Source organism: Ricinus communis, chromosome 5 (genome assembly GCF_019578655.1).
Source record: "Ricinus communis isolate WT05 ecotype wild-type chromosome 5, ASM1957865v1, whole genome shotgun sequence".
Taxonomy (NCBI): Eukaryota; Viridiplantae; Streptophyta; class Magnoliopsida; order Malpighiales; family Euphorbiaceae; genus Ricinus; species Ricinus communis.
In genome coordinates, this window is record NC_063260.1 from 1,381,032 (window position 1) to 1,403,042 (window position 22,011).

The 22,011-nt window shown below is 30.5% G+C and overlaps 3 protein-coding genes across 3 annotated transcripts; 2 read left to right on the plus strand and 1 right to left on the minus strand.

Moving 5' to 3' along the window:
• Positions 1–132: 132 nt before the first annotated feature.
• Positions 133–4,104, plus strand: LOC8267702. The gene is made up of 3 exons (XM_002530591.4): positions 133–1,756; positions 2,526–2,665; positions 3,744–4,104. The coding sequence occupies exons 1-3, from the start codon at positions 1,526–1,528 to the stop codon at positions 3,886–3,888; spliced, it is 516 nt and encodes a 171-aa protein (XP_002530637.1). The 5' UTR covers positions 133–1,525; the 3' UTR covers positions 3,889–4,104.
• Positions 4,105–7,102: 2,998 nt separating this feature from the next.
• Positions 7,103–10,981, plus strand: LOC8267701 (probable prolyl 4-hydroxylase 10). Its single transcript, XM_002530590.4, has 8 exons — positions 7,103–7,490; positions 7,575–7,659; positions 8,110–8,207; positions 8,335–8,432; positions 9,582–9,711; positions 9,796–9,983; positions 10,092–10,180; positions 10,654–10,981. The coding sequence occupies exons 1-7, from the start codon at positions 7,300–7,302 to the stop codon at positions 10,163–10,165; spliced, it is 864 nt and encodes a 287-aa protein (XP_002530636.2). The 5' UTR covers positions 7,103–7,299; the 3' UTR covers positions 10,166–10,180; positions 10,654–10,981.
• Positions 10,982–12,706: 1,725 nt separating this feature from the next.
• On the minus strand, positions 12,707–19,378 carry LOC8267700 (aconitate hydratase 1). The gene is made up of 20 exons (XM_002530589.4): positions 19,151–19,378; positions 18,911–19,015; positions 18,394–18,554; positions 18,157–18,249; positions 17,800–17,985; positions 17,485–17,646; positions 17,129–17,273; positions 16,892–17,034; positions 16,761–16,817; positions 16,549–16,628; positions 16,354–16,429; positions 15,878–16,063; positions 15,465–15,532; positions 15,271–15,389; positions 14,899–15,020; positions 14,628–14,726; positions 14,052–14,531; positions 13,544–13,642; positions 13,205–13,447; positions 12,707–13,100 (listed from the first exon to the last, which is right to left on the minus strand). The coding sequence occupies exons 1-20, from the start codon at positions 19,152–19,154 to the stop codon at positions 13,026–13,028; spliced, it is 2,703 nt and encodes a 900-aa protein (XP_002530635.2). The 5' UTR covers positions 19,155–19,378; the 3' UTR covers positions 12,707–13,025.
• Between the last annotated feature and the right edge of the window lie 2,633 nt (positions 19,379–22,011).

The following is a 22,011-nucleotide window of genomic DNA, read 5'->3' on the forward strand; positions in this document are numbered from 1 at the left end:
TATGCTAATTTAAGTTTCTTAGATATTAGTATTGACACTGGTATTTGAAAGATTATCCATGGGGTTGGTGGATGGGAATGGATTAAATTTGAGGAAGGAACAAGGGGAGATAGAGGAGTTATCAATGATTGGAGTCAAGGTTTAAACTTTCAAGAGTTAATTGAACCAAAATGAATGAACTAATCAAACTGAGAAATTGACACTTTGCAGCCATGAGTGTTTGACATACTAGAGAAGCCTGATCATAGTAATAGCTTGATCAATTTGGTACAGGTCTCATTTATGCTTTTGGGTGAGTGGCATTAGTTGTCCCTTGTGCAATTATGTTTAGAAGCTCTTGCATTTTTCAGAGCGTTCTGTAAATTTATGTAGGGACTGTTGCAGGGAGGTCATACCAAAGCTATTAGAATATTGGAAATGCTTTTATTTGACAGATCTAACTTTTCTGATTTCTGCTGACATGTGAGCTTGTTCTCTGCTTCATGAAATGCACACTAGTCTTGAAGTAAGAAGGAGAATAGAGCTCTGCAGTTTGCAATTACTGTATATGTAGAACATGTAGTTGTTTTGGTTATTTGAGTTATTATTGGTAATAAACAGTTCTGCTGACCTCCTCCTCTTACAAAAATAAGTTTCTGTTGGGCAGTTATTTATGATGATTCAAGAATAATGAGGTATGTTTACCATTTCATCTGATTATTTAGCTACTGATTTGGGATAGTAATTGACTTGAAGGTATTTTCGATGAGACACAATGATGTGGAAAAAATTTCCACATTGGAAAGTCATAGATAAATATACTTTGTATGTAGATGGACACCCTTCCTTGACAAGCTGTTTTTCAAGGTGAGTTCTACCGCCCTTATATGGTGTCAAACTGGCCGGGCGCCATATTCTTGGGGACTAGGTGCCCCTTAGTGGTGAAGCGGGGTCTTAAATCTTAAAAGACATGGAGAAAAATAATTCCTTTAAATATTGGCCTGTGAGTTTTTCCCTCTTACCGCAGATCGTTCATGATTCTGTTCATGAGATAAACCTTAGACAAGAAACAGATGGTTATATAATCCTTGGCTGCTATCTTTTTCTAGGAACATCTTCTGTCTAGTTATAAAAATAGAGACTTTCTCCATTCTAGAATTTCTAGATCATCCAAACCCTTACTTGGCATTATAATGCCAGGTAATACAATTTTTAAGTTATACCTACCGGTATTCTTTTTTTTTTAATAAAGAAATAGAATTCCCAAGTCAATTTTTATTTGGCTAAAGTAAGTCAAGTCTACATCTTCTAAGAAGCTGTTTAGATTCAAGAGATTCTCATATGCACATATCCAACCTTCCTATATATAATAGAAAGAAAGCATCAGGACCGGCAAGCCAATCCACCAGTCAGTTGAAAGTTAGGTTGGATTAGTAGCTACAAAGGTTGGTCATGCAAGTAGCTCTCATTGTCTTTGATTGATGTCTCCTTTTTGTAGTCTCATACTGCTCGCAGTAACATAGTAAGCAACTGGATTAGCCCAAAGATGAAGCAAACCAAAATGGAAAGAGAAAATGGCAACACAAAATCAAAATGGTTAATTCCCCCTCCACCACCACCACCACCCCTTCCAAGATTCTGGACTCGGAAGGATGGCACTGAAAGCGTGACGAATCAAGAAATTGCCAAGTTTTGGAGGAAAAAACGCACTGAGGAAGAGGGTCACCTTCTTGCTGCTATCAAGGCTGCTGCACGTATCAGAGCTCGCAATCTCACTGTAAGATGTTCATAGTTGCATTCAGATCTTCTGATCAATTACTTACTTCCTAGATGAACATATGAACTGTATCTTTATATCTCTTACTGGGCTCCTGTTATGCCACTGTCAAAATTCAGCATGACGTGTTGATTGTGATTATAAGATCTTGATGCATACAATAACTATGATGACTATTCATAATCCTCTCCCTTTATTCTCTGCACATAGATTCAAGTAATGGTTTGACCCTATTGCCTTCTGATTCAACACTGGTTGCAGTCTTGCAGAATTGCACCTATGGCTTATAGAAATTAATCTGAACCATGATTGAAACCCGGTCATGAGAAAAAATTTATGATCCCTAAAGAAATGACTAAGCACTGAGCTGAAATATGTTCTAGGTTTGTATCTAACAAAAGTTTCAGTTATGAAGATATAGCATAAGTTGATATTGCTACAACCACCAGTCCATTTTCAACTTGGCTGCACAAACTAATGTTCTGACTTCTTTTTCTCTTACTATTAGAATCTAGTGAATTTCTTCTCTCTGATATCAGGTAGTTAACCTTTTGAACTAGTAGTAAAGCAGCAACAAACTCGGTTAGCTTTTTTTTTTTTTTTTTCTCTGCTCCTGCTTTTGCCTGCAGCAATGTCGAATCAGTCCTTAATCTTTTCTTTTTGTTGTCAACAACTTATGAATAATGGTTGGATTAGCTTAAATAATGTGATAGTGACATCTTAACTTCCTCAACTTGCATAATTGATTGAAAGAGTTTTCATGGTGCAGGAAGAAGACTATAGGCAATTTGAAGATTCCTTGAAGGATGATGATGACGATACCAAGGACAGTAAGCTGGACAAAAAATCCAATGCCACACTCAACAAAGATGAAGAGAACAAGGAAGTGCGCATTGGCATAAAGGATTGGTTAGTTGACTTTCTTTCTCTGCCTACCCTTCTATTTCAGATAATTTTATCTATCATGAAAGAAGAAAAATTTAAATGGAAGGAAATTGACTTTGCTCCACTCAAAACTACAATTTTCTTCTAACTGATGTAGCAGTTAAAAGGAATTAGCTACTTTGCAATTTGATTCCATAAGTTTAAGATGCTAGGATATGACTATTGTTTCCATGGGTGTTTCGGATTCCTTACTGGAAGAGTTTATTTGGGTGCTAACTTATTTTTAATATTTCCTTTTGATTTATATATTACACAAATATAAATATTCTATTTTTAAACATATCAATTTAATTATTACATGTTTAATTCTTTTTATTAATTGAAATATTATAATTAACTAAATATTTTATAAAAAAATGTTCATTATCATTATAATTTTGCAGATTTTATAGTATAAATTGGAAGCATAAATATTTAAAAATTTAATTTTATCCGCAATGAAATTAGATATTTCGATCGAAACAGACTAGAATGAATCAGACTAGAACGATTGAGCGAAACAAAATAAATATTCTTCATTTTAAATTTTAGTTTAGGATCGGATTTATCGGGTAATGAATGAGTGAGATCATATTAGAAATTTGAATTAATTTAATTAAAATGAGAGTTAAATGAATGAGAGAGTGTAAAGCCTGATTAATAGGATTGGATTTTGAGTCTAACTGATGCTAAAATGACTAGAACTAGCCATTTGATTGGTTGGACTCTAATCTTGATAAATTGTTTGTAATTTTTATTTTTTTAGTAATGCTGGATTTCTAATAAAAACTCTATATTTATTAGATGTAATTTCATTTAAGATATGTATACTATATTAAGTTCCACAGTCTGATAACTAATGATATGTCCTTTTCGATATCATGTCAATAACCTAAATTTTGAAATAAATATGACTTTAACAATGAAAATTAACCACCATATAGCAACATGATCTTCAATAGAAAAAGGAAGAACATATGAATAATGGAGGATAAGACTATTTAATGTTTTCCATTTTTTTGTTTTTTTTTTTTCTGACAGATTTTTTAATTAAAAATGGCAGGTGGACCAAGAGCAAGTATGCATACTTGAACCAGCCAGCCCTTGAAACAATGGACCCTCCAAGAAGAAGAAATTCCAATTATATTCCAAATTGTTTCTCATTTAAGCCCACTGCCCTTTATCCTGCCTCTCTAGGAGTCTTTTGAGCCCTAATTGCCATTTGCTTCTATTGATTGTGCACAACACACCAGTTGAGTTGCTGCTGCTATGTATGATCTGGTGCTTCAATTTAAGTGTGTTCTTCTACATGTTATTTATAAAGTATTTGTCATGTTTGGATTAGCAGGGATAAAATGAAGTGTTTTCTTGTAACATCTTATATATTTTAATGTAAATGTGTAATTGCTTGATTTTCCCTTAAATCAAATATTCAATTTATGAATTTCATAATTAAGCACTCAAGTTCATTTATATAAATAATTCTTTATGAAAAAAAAAAAAACAAAATTGAGTTATGGTAATTTATTGATTGGAGAAAAACTTGATCATGAGCATAATTGATGATTCCCACTTGTATATATAGCATAGAGTAATTTTAATTGACTTGTTCTATCATCTTTTGGGTTTAAAAAGAAAATGGAAAAAAAGAAATCAACTTTCTTAGTTGCGATGCTTGACTAGAAGGAGATTTCCAAGAAGGATTGCTCAATCATATTATACATTACAAATGTTTAATTTAATATTTCACAACTACTATTTTGTCTCCATTGGCAAAAGGAAAAATATATATTAAAAAAAAAAACTTTCAGAGAATATAAAGTCTACTAGTTACAATTACAAAGTCTTAATTAATTTTATTAAAAAAAATGGTCCATGATCCTTTGTAGATCATAACCCACAAGTAAAAGAAAATAAATTCTTTTATATGTTGACTTTATTTATTTTTGTTTTATAATAATGTTGCATGTACCCAACTATTATATGTTGGTCCAATTATCTAATCACCATGCATGTTTTTTAGCACTTCTCTTCCATTTCCTTAATAATTATTAGGTCCTAAGAATAAAATTGCTATAAAGAAAAATTTGAGATGTTTATAGAAAGAGATTTAATGACTTCAAGAAAATAAAGGGCACACATTTATATTACTAGTTTAGCTCTTAAACTCAGGGTTGAAAAAAATGGCATATGAATTTTAATTGGAGAAAATAGAACAATGGATCACCATTTACCTATTTATTTTCCTAAAAATAAAGTTATAAATAGAATTAATTTCTATGCATGTTATTTCTTTTTCTTTTTTCTATTTCTACTCTAGTAATTGTATAAATTAATTTCCATCCAACTCTTGCATTTTATTGGTAGGTATAAGTTAAAGAGGAATATTTAGGCATGATATTTATTGCTCACTTTAAGGCTAACTCAATATTTTTGCATTATTACATCAAATTTTTTTGCGACAATAATTAATATCGCAATATAATATATATAATACAAAATCAAAAATCTGAAGGGTTTTAAGAATTTAATACATCAAGGGCTGTAAAATAAAATAAAAAATCTCGAATTTTATACTTTTTATTAAATTTAGCATATAATTTTTAAATTTTTAATTTCAGTATCACATTTTAATATTAATTTTAATTTTAGCCTGCAATAAAATTAGTCGCTAAATTATTGACGTTGAGTGAATTCTGGTAATATCAAGAAAAAATTAACTCAATATTAGATTTATTGACTCATTTTATTACTAAAATATTATCGTTTAAACAAATATAATTTTTTTTGAAGTTTCATGAATATTTTAATAATGAGAATGCTAACTCAGTCCATCATTTTCTTATTGTTGCTAGAGTTTACGTCATTTGAATAAATTTGATCGATAATTTCACCAAATACTAAAATTGAAATCAATAATAAAGTATAGTATTAAAATTAAAAATTTGAAAACTACGTGCTTTATTAATAGCAAATACAAAATACACAATTTTTTCAACAATTAAGCCTAATTTAAAATAAAAAATGTAAAAACATTCACATCAGTATTTTAAGAATTTAACACTTCAAGAATTGTGATTTGTTTTACATCATTGATGACAACTCAATCATATCTTGGTTTTCTTTTAATATTCAATTAAGTTAATTTTTAAGTTAAATTCACCTTTTTATCTATTTTTAAAGTAATTAATTATGTGATTTGAAATAATTGAAATTGCGAGATTACTTTCATAAAGTATAAGTAATAATTTTCAATAGCAAGCATATTATAAATAATTAATAATAGCATAAACTCAAGGTATGAACTTTTTTTTTCTTGATATTATTTTTATAAAATTATATAATTAGAATTATCGATATAAAATATAAGATTTAAATTATAAGGTACTGAATTGTTGCTGAAGAAATCCTCAAGGTACTAAATTTATGCAAAACAAACAAACAACCATAAAAGTGTGAAACTGATAAACAACAAAGGCATTCATGTGAAAATTATTCCCTCAAAAAGTTAATTAGGTTACATCCGATTTAGCTGCACTTGCACAATCATATATATAATAAATAATTAGTTAATATATTATGATTAATGCGTAAATTTCAAAATTATTAAATAATAATTTGATGCCTTAATTAAAGGGTAAGCTAATGGCTATTAGATCTCAAATCTCACCAATTGTTTTAAGAAAAATTATCAGGTAATAGTTAAATAAGTGGTCATCTAATATTATTATATAGCTCACAATCTTTTATAAAATTATTAAAAATTATATATTTATATTTATATAAATTAATAAAATTTTATTAGTATTGCAGTATATGAGAAAGAAACTTATATTAAATAAATAAGATTATATAATATAAAATTCAAAAACATCAATGATAAAATCACCTAACATCATCGATCTCAAATCAATTTATTATTTGAAAAAAATTAAAAAGAACATAATTGCTAATTATATATAATATAAAATTAATAATTTTAAGTTTTATAGATAAAAATAGAATGTATATTTATATTTTTAAGTTTTAATATTTGATCAGTTTAATATTTAAAATTTTAAAATAATTTAATAAATAAAAAATATTTATATTTTTAATATATATTTTATTTAATACGTCAACGTATATTATATAAAAGTGTATAAATATTATAAAATATTATAAATATATATCGAATTAAACTAAATTAGCTATTAAAAAAATAATTTTTTTTAGATATTTAATAAAATTAAAATTAAAATACATATTACACTAATTAAAAATTAAAATATTAAATTGAGTAATCGATATAAATTTAAAAATATAAATATATATTTTAGTATATATATATATATATATATAAAATAAATGGTAAATTATTAACTTAAATAAATTCACAAGTAATTAATTTTAAGAAGCATCATATTTGGCAAGAAAAGATGAATTAAATAAAAGGCGCGTTTGCTAAGACAGAGTCAGTCTCCTGGCTGCTAGATCTTGATTCTATTGATGCTCAAAGAAAATTGTACTCAGAAACATCAAAGTCGAAAGATATCCCCAAATCGATCGATTTAATCATTTCTTAAAATTAGGGTTTCAAAAGAATTTCCATAAAACAAATTGAAGAAACAGCAGAAAGAATGGCAAAAGCAAGATATTCACGTCTTCCAGCAAGAAAATCGTCATCACCAACAACAATGATACTGACAATGCTTTTGATGTTCACATTCGTGATCTTGATTCTTCTGGCTCTTGGAATTCTATCAGTTCCTAGTAATTCCGGTGATAAAGCTCACGATCTCACCACTATTGTCCATAATAAAGAACAAAGGTCATTTTCACTTGTTGCTGTTGCTGTTGCTGTTGCATTAGACTCAATGGCAGTCTCGTAATTATTTATGTTTATTAATTGCAGTTTTGATGGAGATGATGGGAAAGGAGAGAGATGGGCTGAGGTGATCTCTTGGGAGCCTCGTGCTTTTGTTTATCATAATTTCTTGGTGAGTTTTTTTTTTTTTCTTATAATTTTTTTCATGTCAATTTTGTGAATTCAGATTACGAAAATCAAAAGTATGATTTGGCCATTCAATTCCTGTTTCCTTTCTTTCAAAATGCCTTGTTTCTTTTATGTTGCTATAACTGAATTCTAGCAACTAAGAATTGATGACCAAAAAGGCACTGAATTCTTGTATTTTTAATACTGTCCGAGCACTACGTAAAGAACTTTAAGTGGATCTTGTGCTGAATAGGCAAGGGGGTAAATCGTTATATTTGGATCCTATCCTGAAACGTCTAATTTATGACAGATTTGTGAAGCTTTTTCGCATTTGTTTCCTTACAGTTTAAGCTTTTATTGAAATTCCTAATTTATTTTGAAATTGAGAAATGCTTCTTTTAGAATTCTTAAGTTTTAATATATGGCTAGTAAATTTGATTGTTTTTATGGGCAGACCAAGGAGGAATGTGAATACCTAATAAATCTTGCCAAGCCAAATATGCAGAAGTCTACAGTTGTTGATAGTGAAACTGGAAGGAGTAAAGATAGCAGGTGAGATTTTTTACTTTCTTTTTCTTGTGCTAGTTAAGTTCAGTGTTGTCAATTGAACTTCTTTTATTACATTTCTTTTTATTGTCCCGCTCCTGCTTTGCTCAAATTGCAAGTTGTTTATATGCAGAGTGCGGACAAGCTCTGGCACTTTCCTTTCCAGAGGCCGTGACAAAAAGATCAGGGACATTGAGAAAAGGATTGCTGATTTTTCCTTCATACCTGTAGGTATGCAGTTTGAGCTTCTTCTATCTCTGCTTTTTAATGCAGGCTTTTTTTAAAAAAGAAAAGACTTTGATACTTCTCCTTCTGTTTCCTGTCCTGCCTCGCTAACCACCCCAATCCAATCTAAAACCCCCTGCTCTTCTTCTTATTCTCTTTTGCCCTCTTTTTTTTCACCTTTACCATATTATTCTTTGCGGTTAGCTTCTAGTTTTCATACACAACTTCTATTTATTATTGGTTGCTTTATGCTTATGTTGCGCCTATAATGGTGCTACTGGATGGTAAGAAATTTAGGAATGGTGTAAGTACATAATAGCTGCTTGTTAACTATCAAAGATGCATGTGCCCTTCTAGTGGAACTGGGGAAAGGTAAATGTGCTGCTATTTGAAATATCAACTGCTCACCTTTCTATGGCTCTTTGACAGACTGACAAAAGTAGTATTGCTTTTTGGAGTTGAAAAAACTTCCCTACATTTTTTTTTAGAAAAAAGAACTGCTAAAACGAAATATGAATTTGACTTGGAAAGTCTAGGGCCATGACCTTGGAACTAGTATCATGGAGTTCCACTTTCATTTACATGACTCAACCTTGTAAAAACTACTTCTAGGAGAATAAAACCCCCATCTTAATCTTCTTTCTATATTATGAATTCTCCTTAGTCATCAATATCAAAAGAAATATATACGCTGTTTGCTTTCTAACCCTCAACTTAATTTAAGTGTAATTACTATTAGTGCTTCTGAAGCATTGATACTTGACTAGCACAATGTACAATCAGACCAGGGAATATGTGGTCCCTCAGTCATCAAATATGTATCACGCAGGTGCTATATTTAGAACCAATTACTACACCTTCACTAATGCAAATTTTAATTGTCACTATAAAATATATTACACTGCAAAATTGAAGTTAACTGGAGTAAAACTAGCTTTTATACAATTTCTAGAACATACTATATATTCGACTAATTGTAGCAGATATCTAGCAAAGAACAAGTTTTTCCAAGTTCAGAAGTTAGCATTTTGTTCAAGTGCTATAATTTCTTGAAATTTTGCATTTTTCCCTTTTGGTTTAGGTCAATGGTGATAGTTCTTTTTATGTAGCTATGCAATTCAATTAGTTTGACTTAAGCCAATGCAATGTCTACAGAGCACGGGGAAGGACTTCAAGTTCTCCACTATGAAGTTGGGCAAAAATATGAGCCTCACTTTGACTACTTTAATGATGAGTTCAATACAAAGAATGGGGGTCAACGCGTAGCTACTCTTCTTATGTATCTGTGAGTGAGAAGGTTCCAGTTCCAATGTATTTAATATAAGTTTTTGTTCTTCTCTAATATATTCATTTTCACCACCCTGTGCAGCTCAGATGTTGAAGAAGGGGGTGAGACTGTCTTCCCTGCTGCCAAAGGAAATTTTAGTGCGGTTCCTTGGTGGAACGAATTGTCTGAGTGCGGAAAAAAAGGACTTTCTGTTAAACCAAATATGGGTGATGCATTGCTTTTCTGGAGCATGAAGCCTGATGCCACTCTGGATCCTTCAAGTTTGCATGGTTAGTTATCAGATATCCATCTATAGAACTGCGTTTGCTTGTTGGATTTGCTGGATTTAGTGATCCAAATTTTAAATGGTTGATGAGTTCAATTTTTCTTCTCTTCAGGTGGTTGCCCTGTGATTAATGGGAATAAGTGGTCAGCTACCAAGTGGATGCGTGTGAATGAGTACAAAGTCTGAGTTATGGCTGTGAAGGTGACTATTACTACTCAAAACAGAGGACAATAATCTTAATTTTTTAGATTAAAACCGACTGGTAATAAATATCTTGTTTGGCACAAGCTCCATAGGATTTTTAACAAATATAAAGTTTGTGAGAAATGATCTGTACGAAAATATTTATAATATGATTGCAAATTGTTTTTCTTAACCTACTACTTTGGTTTTGATATCTTCTCAATTCAACAATGACAATGTATTTTCTCCTCAAAACTGAATGAGCTGTAACTCATGAACTGAAACTAAGAATTATAGCTGATAAGTATGGGTATGCTTTTGCTGCATGATACACAAAGCTGGTTAGGATATTTCAATATCCCGGTTTACTTTCTCCACATGCAAAACCCTTGTAAATAATCAAGCGAAGTACCCTTCAATTTTCTATGTATCTATTGGCACAATGCAAACATCAGATTTTAGCCTAACATTACTTCCTTTCTTCTATGCAGTTAATTGTATGACTAAACATCTCATCTGTAAGTTGCCCCTTCCAGGAAAAGGCTCCATCACTAAAATGGGCTTCAAAATCGATGTGTAATCTTCTTATATACAGCGATACGCCTTCCTATCAATAGCTTCGACATCCCACAGTGAGAATTTGGAGCCTTTTCTTTGAGGATAAATTAGTCTTTTTTATTAATGGTTACAGCAGAAATAGAATATGTGAATTTGAGTTGCTGATACATAGACATTTGTTCTGTCCTGATTTTGTAACTGTGATAATATTTGTTTTCTACCCCGAAATAAATCTCTGTTGGAGACAATATTCTCCCGTTATTTCTGTTTCTGTCATTGAAGAATATATTAGTAACAGTAAAGCCATACCTATTTTGCAGTCACTGTTTAGACATGAAATACCGAACAACTCCTCAGCTCTTTTATAAAATGATATCATTTCTTTTCTATAATCACTTTTTATGCTTTATCAAATCCTACAAAGACTTGGACAGAAATATGATAAACTTATGATGACTTCAACTTAATTTTATTTGTCACGAACAATTATCAATGGATTTAAGATTATATTTGATAAATGATGTAATGAAATGTAATATAATAATCATGTGACCTAATTAAAATTATAATGTAATATAATTTAATAATTATTTCATTGTATTCGATATTGTAAAATATATATATATGTCCTGTAATTACAATTTTTATTTTAAGATTTAATCTATTTATAGCAGTGAATATAAAATAAAATAAGGATAAACTATTTAAAAAAATATTATCAAAGTCGTCCATTCTTTTTAGAAAATTTATAACCGATCAACGTTTATCCGAAACAGAAAATCGATTGTTGGAATCAAGTCACTAGTTGCTGAAATCCAATTATCGACCATCACCATGGATAGTTGGCGATGGTTAGAAGTGATGAAGTTATATTAATAAAAAATAAATATAAATATATTATAAATAGTTACAATTATATATATATATATATATATATATATATATATATATATGTTTTGTTTATGTATTCAATTCACCAACTTGGTGATTTGAGTAAGAGACATGATATTATATCTTGTCATTTTTCTTTATTGACAGTTATTTGTACCGTAAGAAAATGTAATCAATCTGACCCAAAATTTGGACAATTGATTCGATATTAAATAACATTGGTGTCAGATATATTTTAAACCATTAGATTTGTTAAGTTTAATTATATATAAAAAATTTATTAATATAATAATAGATTTTTTTTAACAGGTACATATAATTTAACTATAAATTTCAATAATATATATATATATATATTTTATTTCACCAATTATATAAGTTTTTTTAAAAAATTAACTCTACTTCTATTAAAAATTTAACTTGACATTGGTGTCATTTGATACTAAATAATAATCCAAAATTTAGCTAGTTTATACTTTTTTTTTTTCTTTTTCAAGAGCCGAGTCCAATTCCAATTCATTATTATTCTTTTTGATGGCTCATAAGCATGAATGAGTTTCATACAGTTGTAATAAATAAAATAATAAAATACTCCCTTCATCTCAAGAAGATGACCTACTTTTAATTTACACACAGATTGAAAAATAAGAAATATTTAAATTGATGTCACTAATTTTTACCATTATTTCTCTAAAAACTCTTATTAAACTTTTTTTTAATATAAAAATTATAGTTTTAAAATATATAATATAAAAATTTATTACATGTGATAATATTTTACTTAAGAAAACATATATTAACTATAATTTACTAAACCAGATAAAGAAATAACTATCTTTTTAAAACAAATAGAATATCAATATTATATTTTATGAGCTATTTTAACTCATAACATATTATTAACAAATAGCTGACGAGGCATCTAGCTTAACTTTAACTTAATTATAATACAAAATCTTATTAAATGAGCTGAAACAAAGTCTATCGAGCTGAACTTCGAATTGCTCGAAAAAAGTTTAAGGTAGACCTGAATGTAGGTAACCAAGCCAAAGGAATTACTAATTAAAACTGAAAGAGCAATAGCAATAACCAGCATTGAAATACATTTTTCATGATTTTATAGAAATTATAGATATCCAACATCAGTTCAATTACAAATTTCCAACCAAATAAAGGGGGAACCAGATAGCTTTTCTCCAATCAAAGCAAGCATTTAATGTCTATCAATAGTGACCTGATTGACCATGTATTTAATCATCTTCTGTGTCAATGATCAAAACTCAGTTCTTGATTTATTCATAATTTGACAGGGCTCTGCACCAAAGAGAAAGCACCCATGTAGCCGGTCTTTTTTATTACCCGTTCGCTCAGCATTTTCAGACCAACATTGTTGCTAATTTGATACATTGCCATTTCAATGTTTTGCTTGAATCAGGTTCCTGATGACAAATGGCAAAATGCCACCATGATCAAAATACGCCAGTTCCACCTGCAACAAGGTAAAGAATGGGTGGCGGGCAAATATGAAGGCATAGAAGCAATCATTGTATTTGAGCTTCAGAGCATAAGATGATTGAATTACTCTCAACATACCTCCGTATCAAAACGGAAAGTACACGTGAATGACTTGCCATTATCTGTCGTCACTGTGACATCTTGACCAGGTCTAATTTCAGCCACACTGCTTGGAAGATCGATGTTGTAGCGCTCATGACCTGTCAATCCAAATGTTTCAGCATCCTCACCAGGCTTGAAACATAATGGAATAATACCCATCCCAACCAAATTACTGCGATGAATTCGCTCAAAGCTCTTTGCTATTACTGCTTTTACACCCTGGTCCAATTACAATTTAAGGAATTAGAAATTAGTATAACAGCTTTAAGAAAAATACAGAAATTGAATGAAATGAGATGCTGGTAAAGAATGTACCAGTAACATTGGACCCTTCGCGGCCCAATCACGAGAACTTCCACTCCCATACTCAGCACCAGCCAAGATAACTGTATCATGTCCCTCACTCTTGTACCTCTGGTAAGAAAAAGGATTAAAGTAAAAATTACAACCAAAATGAGATTATAACAGCATTAGCAAAAGAATGCAACTCCCCATTTACTATTTTCCTGGGAAAGTGGTTTAGATATGTACAATTTCTAAACTCAATGTTTTAGGCACATCCAGAACTGTTATAAACAGGGTCATAAATTAGGTAAATTTCTTAATGATATTATATGTTTACCCTAATAACCTGCATAGCATCAAAAAGCTAACCAAAACCCAAACAAACATGGAATGTCTAAAGACAGAATCAATTAGCTTTACAGGCTTTCTCTTACATTATTCTTCTTTGTTTCAACACCAAACTTTAATCTCCAGTTGAGCATGGGAAAATCTTGTCTTCTAACAGAATAAAGAGGATAGCTAGATTGGAAGAACTTACCATGGCTGCATCAAAAACAGAGAGTTTCTCCCCACTAGGAATATGAACTGTCTTCGGTCCAACTTCTCCTCCCAAAAATTTGTTGACAAGACGAATGTTGGCAAAGGTTCCCCTTGCCATAATCTCATCATTACCACGACGGCTTCCATAAGAGTTAAAGTCCCTTCTGTCAACACCACGTTCCATGAGGTATCTAGCAGCAGGACTATCTTTGTGGATGCTACCAGCTGGTGAAATGTGATCGGTTGTAATACTATCCCCAAAATTAAGCAAGCAATAGGCATTCTTCACACCATGTGGTCCAGGGGGTGACATGGTCATGTTTCTGAAATAGGGAGGCTCGTGTATGTATGTTGATTTTGGATCCCATGAGTAGAGAGTACTAGAAGGTACAGATAAGTGGTTCCACATGGGATTTCCTTTAGTGATTGCCTCATAAGTAGCCTTGAACATGTCAGGCAGCACATTTGATTGTACAACCTGTTGTCCATGCAAGAATGGAAACATAACCATAAGAGACCTGCTCCTTTATGCCAAGCATCAGGTAATATCAAAATAACATGTTAAATAGCTCACTTTTGCCACTTCTTCATTAGATGGCCAAATATCCCTGAAATATATCTTCTTTCCATCTTTTCCTACCCCAATAGGTTCTGTTTCAAAATCAATATCCACCTGCAGCATTGTCCCCTTATGAGATAATATTAAATTTCAAAAGAAAACAAGCAACCTGATAAAGCGAATGCCGCCAGACAGCGTCTCTGTGCATACTAATACATGTTCTAAAGATATGGCTTCCACAATATCAATTGCATGTATGTGTTTAACAAAAAGACGAGATGAGTACCGTTCCAGCAAGTGCATAGGCAACCACAAGTGGAGGAGAGGCAAGATAATTAGCTCTTGTTAAGGGATGTACACGGCCCTCAAAATTCCTATTCCCAGACAACACAGCTGCTGCCACTAGATCTGGAGATGAACAAATTTAACAAGATTATGAGTTCAAAAGATAGTCAAAAGAAATATCTGAAAATGCAAAAGTCATACTTAATTTAACTAAGTTTCAGTTGTAAAGTTAGTTAGAGCCATCTCTCCATTCAGCTTCATTTAGAGCTGAAGTAAAAGCCCTATTTTCCTTAGGATCCATTTGCATAGAAATTAACCAGTTCTATGATGCTCACTAGACAGAGTAAGAAGCACTATGCATAAAAAAGACTACCATTTTCAGTAATAGCTGAGGCCACTGCTTCATCAATATCACCCGAATTGCCAATGCAGGTGGTGCACCCATAACCGACTATATGGAATCCTAACTGATTCAAATACTTCTGCAGACCACTGTAAAGGTAATGTACAATTCAGACATATCACAGACAATTGGAGAAGTTTTAGCAAATGGAATTATGATAATACCTCTTTTGCAAGTATTTGGTAACAACCCCAGAACCCGGAGCAAGACTTGTTTTAATCCATGGTTTCACCTGATAAAATGTGCAACAGAGTTTTAACAAACAACTTTTTGTTACTCAAGATACAACTTCCCAGTCACAAAAAATGCTTCCAAACTGAACAAGAAGTTCTAAAGATGTTCAATATAAGATAGTTTAAGAGATGAGAATCCAGTCCCGAAGTTCTGCAAGCACAATTTTTTTAAAGAAATAATATTACTAGCTCTGAAGAAGCCAATCTTAATGTACTTCTTTTGCTTCAGGCACGTACTTTTGCCTCTTGAACCAATCATGCCCATTTGAGCTTGTAGTTTCCATTTCTTTTGCTATGTTTTACTAATCAAGACCAAAACAGGATTTGAAGATGAGACATCTAACCTCCAATCCTAGTTCACAAGCTTTCTTTGCAACCAGAGCAGCTCCAAGCATTACACTAGGGTTTGAGGTATTAGTGCAACTAGTAATAGCAGCTATTACTACATCACCGTGCCTAAGTTGTGCTGGAGTCCCGTGAAAATTGAACTCTGCAACCTTGCTCTGAGATTCCTTTGGTACAGCAAATCCCTATAAAGCCATACAAGAAAATTAATGCGGAAAATGCTTCGTTGGGGTACAAGGAACCATGATAAGACAAACATCAAGCTATTATACAAGTAGAGTTAAATTTACTTTGACAAGAACAAAAGCCTTGATTTTTTTTCTCTATTGATTGCTGTACTAGCACTGCTATAAAGAACAAAAATAAAAGTTCTCTTTTTTCATATTTCCCTGTAATTAGATGGCAAAAAACTCACTACCAATGTTTTAGGCGCATAAAGTAGTGTCTAGCCTTTCTGAGTTTACAAAAATTTCACCTTAAATCCAACCCTATTGTCTAAGCATGAATGCCAATCTGCTTTCATTTCCTTCAAAGGAACTCGATCATGAGGCCTGCAAAAACACATGCATCTCTGAGGAGTGCACAGGAAATATTGGAATATAACAAATCTAAACTATGAGCATGCCTTTTCTTTATATAAAGGAAGTTTGACATGGTCTCGAATGTTTACCTCTTGGGCCCGGCTATGCAGGGCTCCACATCCTCAAGATTCAATTCTAAATACGAGGAGTATACTCTCTCAATCTGAGGCTGAGATCATGCAATAAATTCACATAAAAAAATGAGATTGTTATATACATCTAACAAGCAAGCACTGAAGAAGCAACAGCATATGAATTGTATAGCTGAAGAAAGAATTTACAGATGGCGTGGATTATTTACCTCACTGTAGTCCACAAACATCCTGTTAGCCCTTAAATAGGATTCTATCATGGAGACCTGCAGCATTTGTATTTTTCCATTAGCAAATGAATTGTCCACATGCAAAATATTACAATGATCTAATCACTTACAGTTTCATCACTTCTGCCTGTCAGTTTTAGATATTGCAGTGTGACATGATCAACAGGGAAGAAACCCATGGTTGCCCCATACTCTGGAGACATGTTGGCAATAGTAGCACGGTCTGCTAATGATAGTTCACTCATGCCTTCACCTGCACAGAAAAGTAAGAACCAAACATCTAAGCCGACGATTCACAATAAAACCTATAACAACCACAACAGCCATCATTGTATCAGTTGACATACCATAGAATTCCACAAACTTGCCAACAACCCCATGTTTTCTCAGCATTTGTGTTACTGTCAAAACCAAATCAGTAGCTGTAACACCATCTCTCAGTTTTCCTGACAACTTAAACCCAACCACACCAGGCAAGACCATGCTCATGGGCTGCATACATCAGCAATTGCTACATAATCAATTATTGGCAATAAATGGTAAGCATAGCATGGCAAGGCAATCAAACATACTTGCACTTAATAGATTTTTCATGGACAATTTTGGTGCAGGTAATAAAGATGAACCAATAAACAAGGAAACACTCACAGTTTATCCAACTTGCAAAACAGTAGAGATCAGTTATCATATCAAATAGTTTTACCTGGCCAAGCATTGCAGCTTCTGCTTCTATTCCACCAACTCCCCAGCCAGCAACACCTAATCCATCGATCATAGTTGTGTGTGAATCTGTTCCAACTACACTATCTGGGTAAAGCATGCCATCTGTGTTGAATACAACTCTCCCAAGGTATTCTAAATTGACCTGGAAATCACATTAATAGAGTTCAAAATACAGGAAGAAGTATTAATTGGAGAACAGAAAAGCAAATTGCACTTTCTATTTTATTAGTCAATTCAACAAAAGGCCAAAAGTAAGTTATGCATCACCAATAGAATGCAAAAAATTTTGCTCCACCTGGTGGACTATCCCAGATCCAGGAGGAACAACGAGCATATTATGGAATGCATTTGAGCCCCACTTGAGGAAAGCAAATCTTTCGTTGTTCCTTTGGAACTCGAGTTCCATATTTGCTTGCACTGCATTTTCTGATCTTGCCACATCGACCTGAACCGAGTGATCAATAACAAGATCAACTGGAACCTGGTGTACAAGTTTCATTTGTTAAACCCACAATAAAAGGAAAGTACCAACTTGCCCATCCTTGAGCATCAGAGAACACAGTTTCACATATTAAAAAAAAAGCAGTCTTTAAGTAATACTAGCTATTTTACATTAATAATAACCATAGATGGCAATCAATTCATAGCTCACCAGTGGGTTAATTTTATTTGAATCACCACCCAGACTATTCATTGCATCTCGCATGCAAGCAAGATCAACAACAGCAGGAACACCAGTAAAATCCTGAGACAGCAAGGATACATCATTATCAGCAGAAGTTTCAATAATGATGGTGAAACCAGCAAACAATAAACAAGAACCATTTAGCAATGATAATACTTTGCATATAACAAAACATTAAAAGACTGAAAAAGCAATGTTCTTGACCTGAAGAAGTACTCTGGCAGGCTTGAAAGGGATCTCAACTTGTTTAGGAGAAGTATTCTCCCAATCAATGATCTTCTCAACATCATTACTCTTAACCTGAAACTCATCGCAGTTTCGGATGGCCGACTCTAAGAGAATCCTAATTGAATATGGCAGCCTATCTGCAGCAATACATATACACCAATCTCCATCACATCAACTCTCCACTCACTAATAATATTTATTATTATTATTTAAAAAAAAAAAAGATTAGTACAGAAGCCAACCCAATTCTCTAACTCTAAATCATGAATTTATTATTTACAAGAAAAATGAAATTGACCTTTGACATATTCTAATAGTCTAAGACAAGGTCAACTATAACTTATGATAGAAAAAGATTCCAGCTTTTAATCAAAGTATCACTTTCCATAACCACCCATTTCTTGCAATGAATAGAAAGATAGAACATAATAAAAAGGGAAAAACAAGAATAAACAATAAGTATAAAGAATAAAGAATCAGAAAGATCACTAACCGATTCGTGGATCATTAAGAGCAGGCAAGCTATAATACTTGCCAAAAGCACCACCATCAGCTTTCTCAAGTGTTTTCAGTATACTCTTAAAAGGGCTTTCATTCACTATAAAAACCAATAAAAAAAATCACACATATCAACATCAGACTCAGCAACTAATCTCAAATAATAATAACAACAAAATGGAGCTTATACAGAAGGAAAAATAAGCAAAACAGAGCTCGTAGTTGTAGTAAGTACCCATGATCACGATCTGAGAGTACTAAATTTCCAAGGTGAAAACGAGACGTTGAATGGATTGCGAGGAAATAAAGAGAGATCTAAAGAAAAAAGGGGTAGGTGAGATTGAAGAGCAGTGGGATAGTTCTTGATTTAGAGAGATAGGTAGGCGTTTGATTTCTTCTTTATTCAAAAGAGTTCCAAGAAACGACGCTGTCGTTTTAGAAGTATATTCACTATGTTCAAAGTTTTCTACGACTATTCTGACAAGTGATCCTCACGTGATGTGTTCCTCTGTCAGATCTTTTTGCTTTTTTTTTTTTTAATTTTTTTTTTCTTGATTAATATCGTATGTGGAGATGAGCATTTTATTCGTTCGGCTGTGACTTATTAAATAAAACGACAACTTTAGAAATATAAAATCTAATTAAATTAAAAATTAAACCGAATAAAAGAAACTAAATAAAAGATTAAGTGAAAAATAGAAATAAATAAATCAAATTATATAAAATTTATTTAGAAACTCTAGATTTCATAATATATATTAAGTAATATTAAATATACTCCATTTGATTGCATTAAATAGATTTTTTAGATTACAAATAAATTTAATCGAATTTATTATAATTTTAAAATGATCAAATTAAATAAACTAAAATTCTTTGTTTTTTATTTTGATTTATAAATAATTAAAAAATATTTAATGTCTTTAGTTATTATTTGTTAGATAATTTTTTATTTAATTTTATATAAAAATGTAATAAGAAAAAATAAGAAAATAAATTGTGCAGAGAAAAAGTGAAAAAAATAGAAAAGAAAATTATGAAGGTAAAAAAATAGAAAACATAAATTATCAAAGCAACACTTAGTAATTTATTAAAAATAAATAATTTTTAAATATTATATATTAAAAATTCTAAACAAAGAAAATAAAAATAATTTTAATAAAAATATTTCATTTTTTATTTAAAAATAAATAAATAATATCAAACAAAAATAATAACAAACACCCCATAAATTATTAGTTCTGTTTGTTGTTTTTTTTTTTTTCTTTAGCATTTTGCTCAACCATATTATCCCATTCCAGAACAAAAAGAAAAAGATGTTTGATAAAAAAAATTTGAATTACAAATACCCACAAAATTTAGCATATTACATTGGAACTCCTATAATATTATAATATTATGCAGTCCTATTTGAACAATTTGATTATGTACTTTTCCATTATCTTCTTTTATGTCACCTCAATTGATGGGCCAATCTGACAAAATTCAAAGCTTTGCTCTCAGACTTTTAGTACAATATTAAACTTATTTATAATAACATTTTGATTTGATTATTAATTAAATACTGAATTTTATATTTTTAGTAATTTTATTTAATTATTTTAAATTTTAAAATAAACATCTATATTTTTAATTTATTTTTAAAAATATTTTTACTAATAATTTTTAAAATATTACAATGAAAAAATAATAATATGTCAAGTAAATTTTACTTATTAACATAAAAATTAGAAAGTTAATAAAAAATGTTGTATTTAGATGTAAAATACGTAAAAGAATGCACATACATGGAGTTTTTAATAATTATATTCTTAAATCTAGGATAAAGTATTTCTATTGATTTATAATTATTATTTTTTTAGTAAGTACAATCGACTTCTTACATCATTTTTTTTATAACATTTCAAAATATCATTGGAAAGTATTTTTAAAAATAAATTAAGAAAATAAGCATTTATTTTAAAATTTTAAAATAATTGAATAAAATTATTAAAAAGACTAAAGTTTAAAATTTAATTTATAATTAGCTCTGAATTTTTTTTATCAAATTAGAAAAAATATTTATCTTTTTGTTTCAGCTAATTCTAAAACTCCCTGTCATGACATATATATATATATATATATATATATATATATATATATATATATATAAGCATTAAAAGAGAAAAATAAATTTATTAATTATTCAATTAATTAATTAAATTAATTATTTCAAATATTTACGTGCATCGTACATGAGTAATAAATAAATATTTATTTCTTTAATTTTATAATAATAAATAATAAAATAAAATATTTGAATTTAACAAAATCATAATTGATGTTCATTTATTTAATAGTGCTATGAGCAACGCATATCATCTAAAATAATGAATTATTAACTCATTATTAAGTTTTATCAATAATTTTAAAGTAATTAATATAATTTAAATATAAAAACTTTTTAAAATTGATTTGAATAATATTATTACATTTTAAAAGCTCTTGAAAAATAAATTATCAAGCTTCCATTTAGTTATACTTATCAATAACTTAAATATATTTAGATATTTTAACTTAAATATAATATTAGAATTAAAAGATTTAATTTCTTGATTTCTTAAAATAAAAAAGATACTAGAAATATTTGCTAAATATAATTATTATGAAATATATAATTATTTAATTATTAATATGCTTTTACAACATATAGCAATTTTAATCTTTACTTTGTTACGACCGATCTGTGAGTCCGTGACCAGTGCTAGGAAATGGATAGACTTAAAGCCACCGAAATCCGTAGCAAGACTAATTAGCCAAAGATCCAATTAAACGCTTACATGATTATATACTATTAAAACAACCTAACATTTCACTCATAAATCTGCACGTAATTAAATTAATTCTCCAGCTAGATTACTAGCAAATATCCCATAATCTTTAAAAAATCAAATTAAAATATAAGATACCAAATACATTACTGTGAAGAGTCTAAAATTCTAAAAAAGTTAAAATACAAAAGTTAAGGTTTAACTACAATAAGCCCGAAGTGGAAGGGAAAATCGGGCTGCAAAAAGAAGTCAATGGAGAACCTAATTATCATCTAAAAAATTTAAA

Coding starts and splice junctions, on each gene's coding strand:
- LOC8267702 (XM_002530591.4), top strand. CDS start 1,526: ATGAAGCAAACCAAAATGGAAAGAGAAAATGGCAACACAAAATCAAAA. Junction 1,757..2,525: donor TCAGAGCTCGCAATCTCACT/GTAAGATGTTCA, acceptor TTCATGGTGCAG/GAAGAAGACTATAGGCAATT. Junction 2,666..3,743: donor CGCATTGGCATAAAGGATTG/GTTAGTTGACTT, acceptor TAAAAATGGCAG/GTGGACCAAGAGCAAGTATG.
- LOC8267700 (XM_002530589.4), bottom strand. Junction 15,390..15,464: donor ACCAAATACTTGCAAAAGAG/GTATTATCATAA, acceptor TTACCTTTACAG/TGGTCTGCAGAAGTATTTGA. Junction 13,101..13,204: donor CTTTCCGTTTTGATACGGAG/GTATGTTGAGAG, acceptor ACCTTGTTGCAG/GTGGAACTGGCGTATTTTGA.
- LOC8267701 (XM_002530590.4), top strand. CDS start 7,300: ATGGCAAAAGCAAGATATTCACGTCTTCCAGCAAGAAAATCGTCATCA. Junction 8,208..8,334: donor GGAAGGAGTAAAGATAGCAG/GTGAGATTTTTT, acceptor GTTTATATGCAG/AGTGCGGACAAGCTCTGGCA. Junction 9,984..10,091: donor GGATCCTTCAAGTTTGCATG/GTTAGTTATCAG, acceptor TCTTCTCTTCAG/GTGGTTGCCCTGTGATTAAT.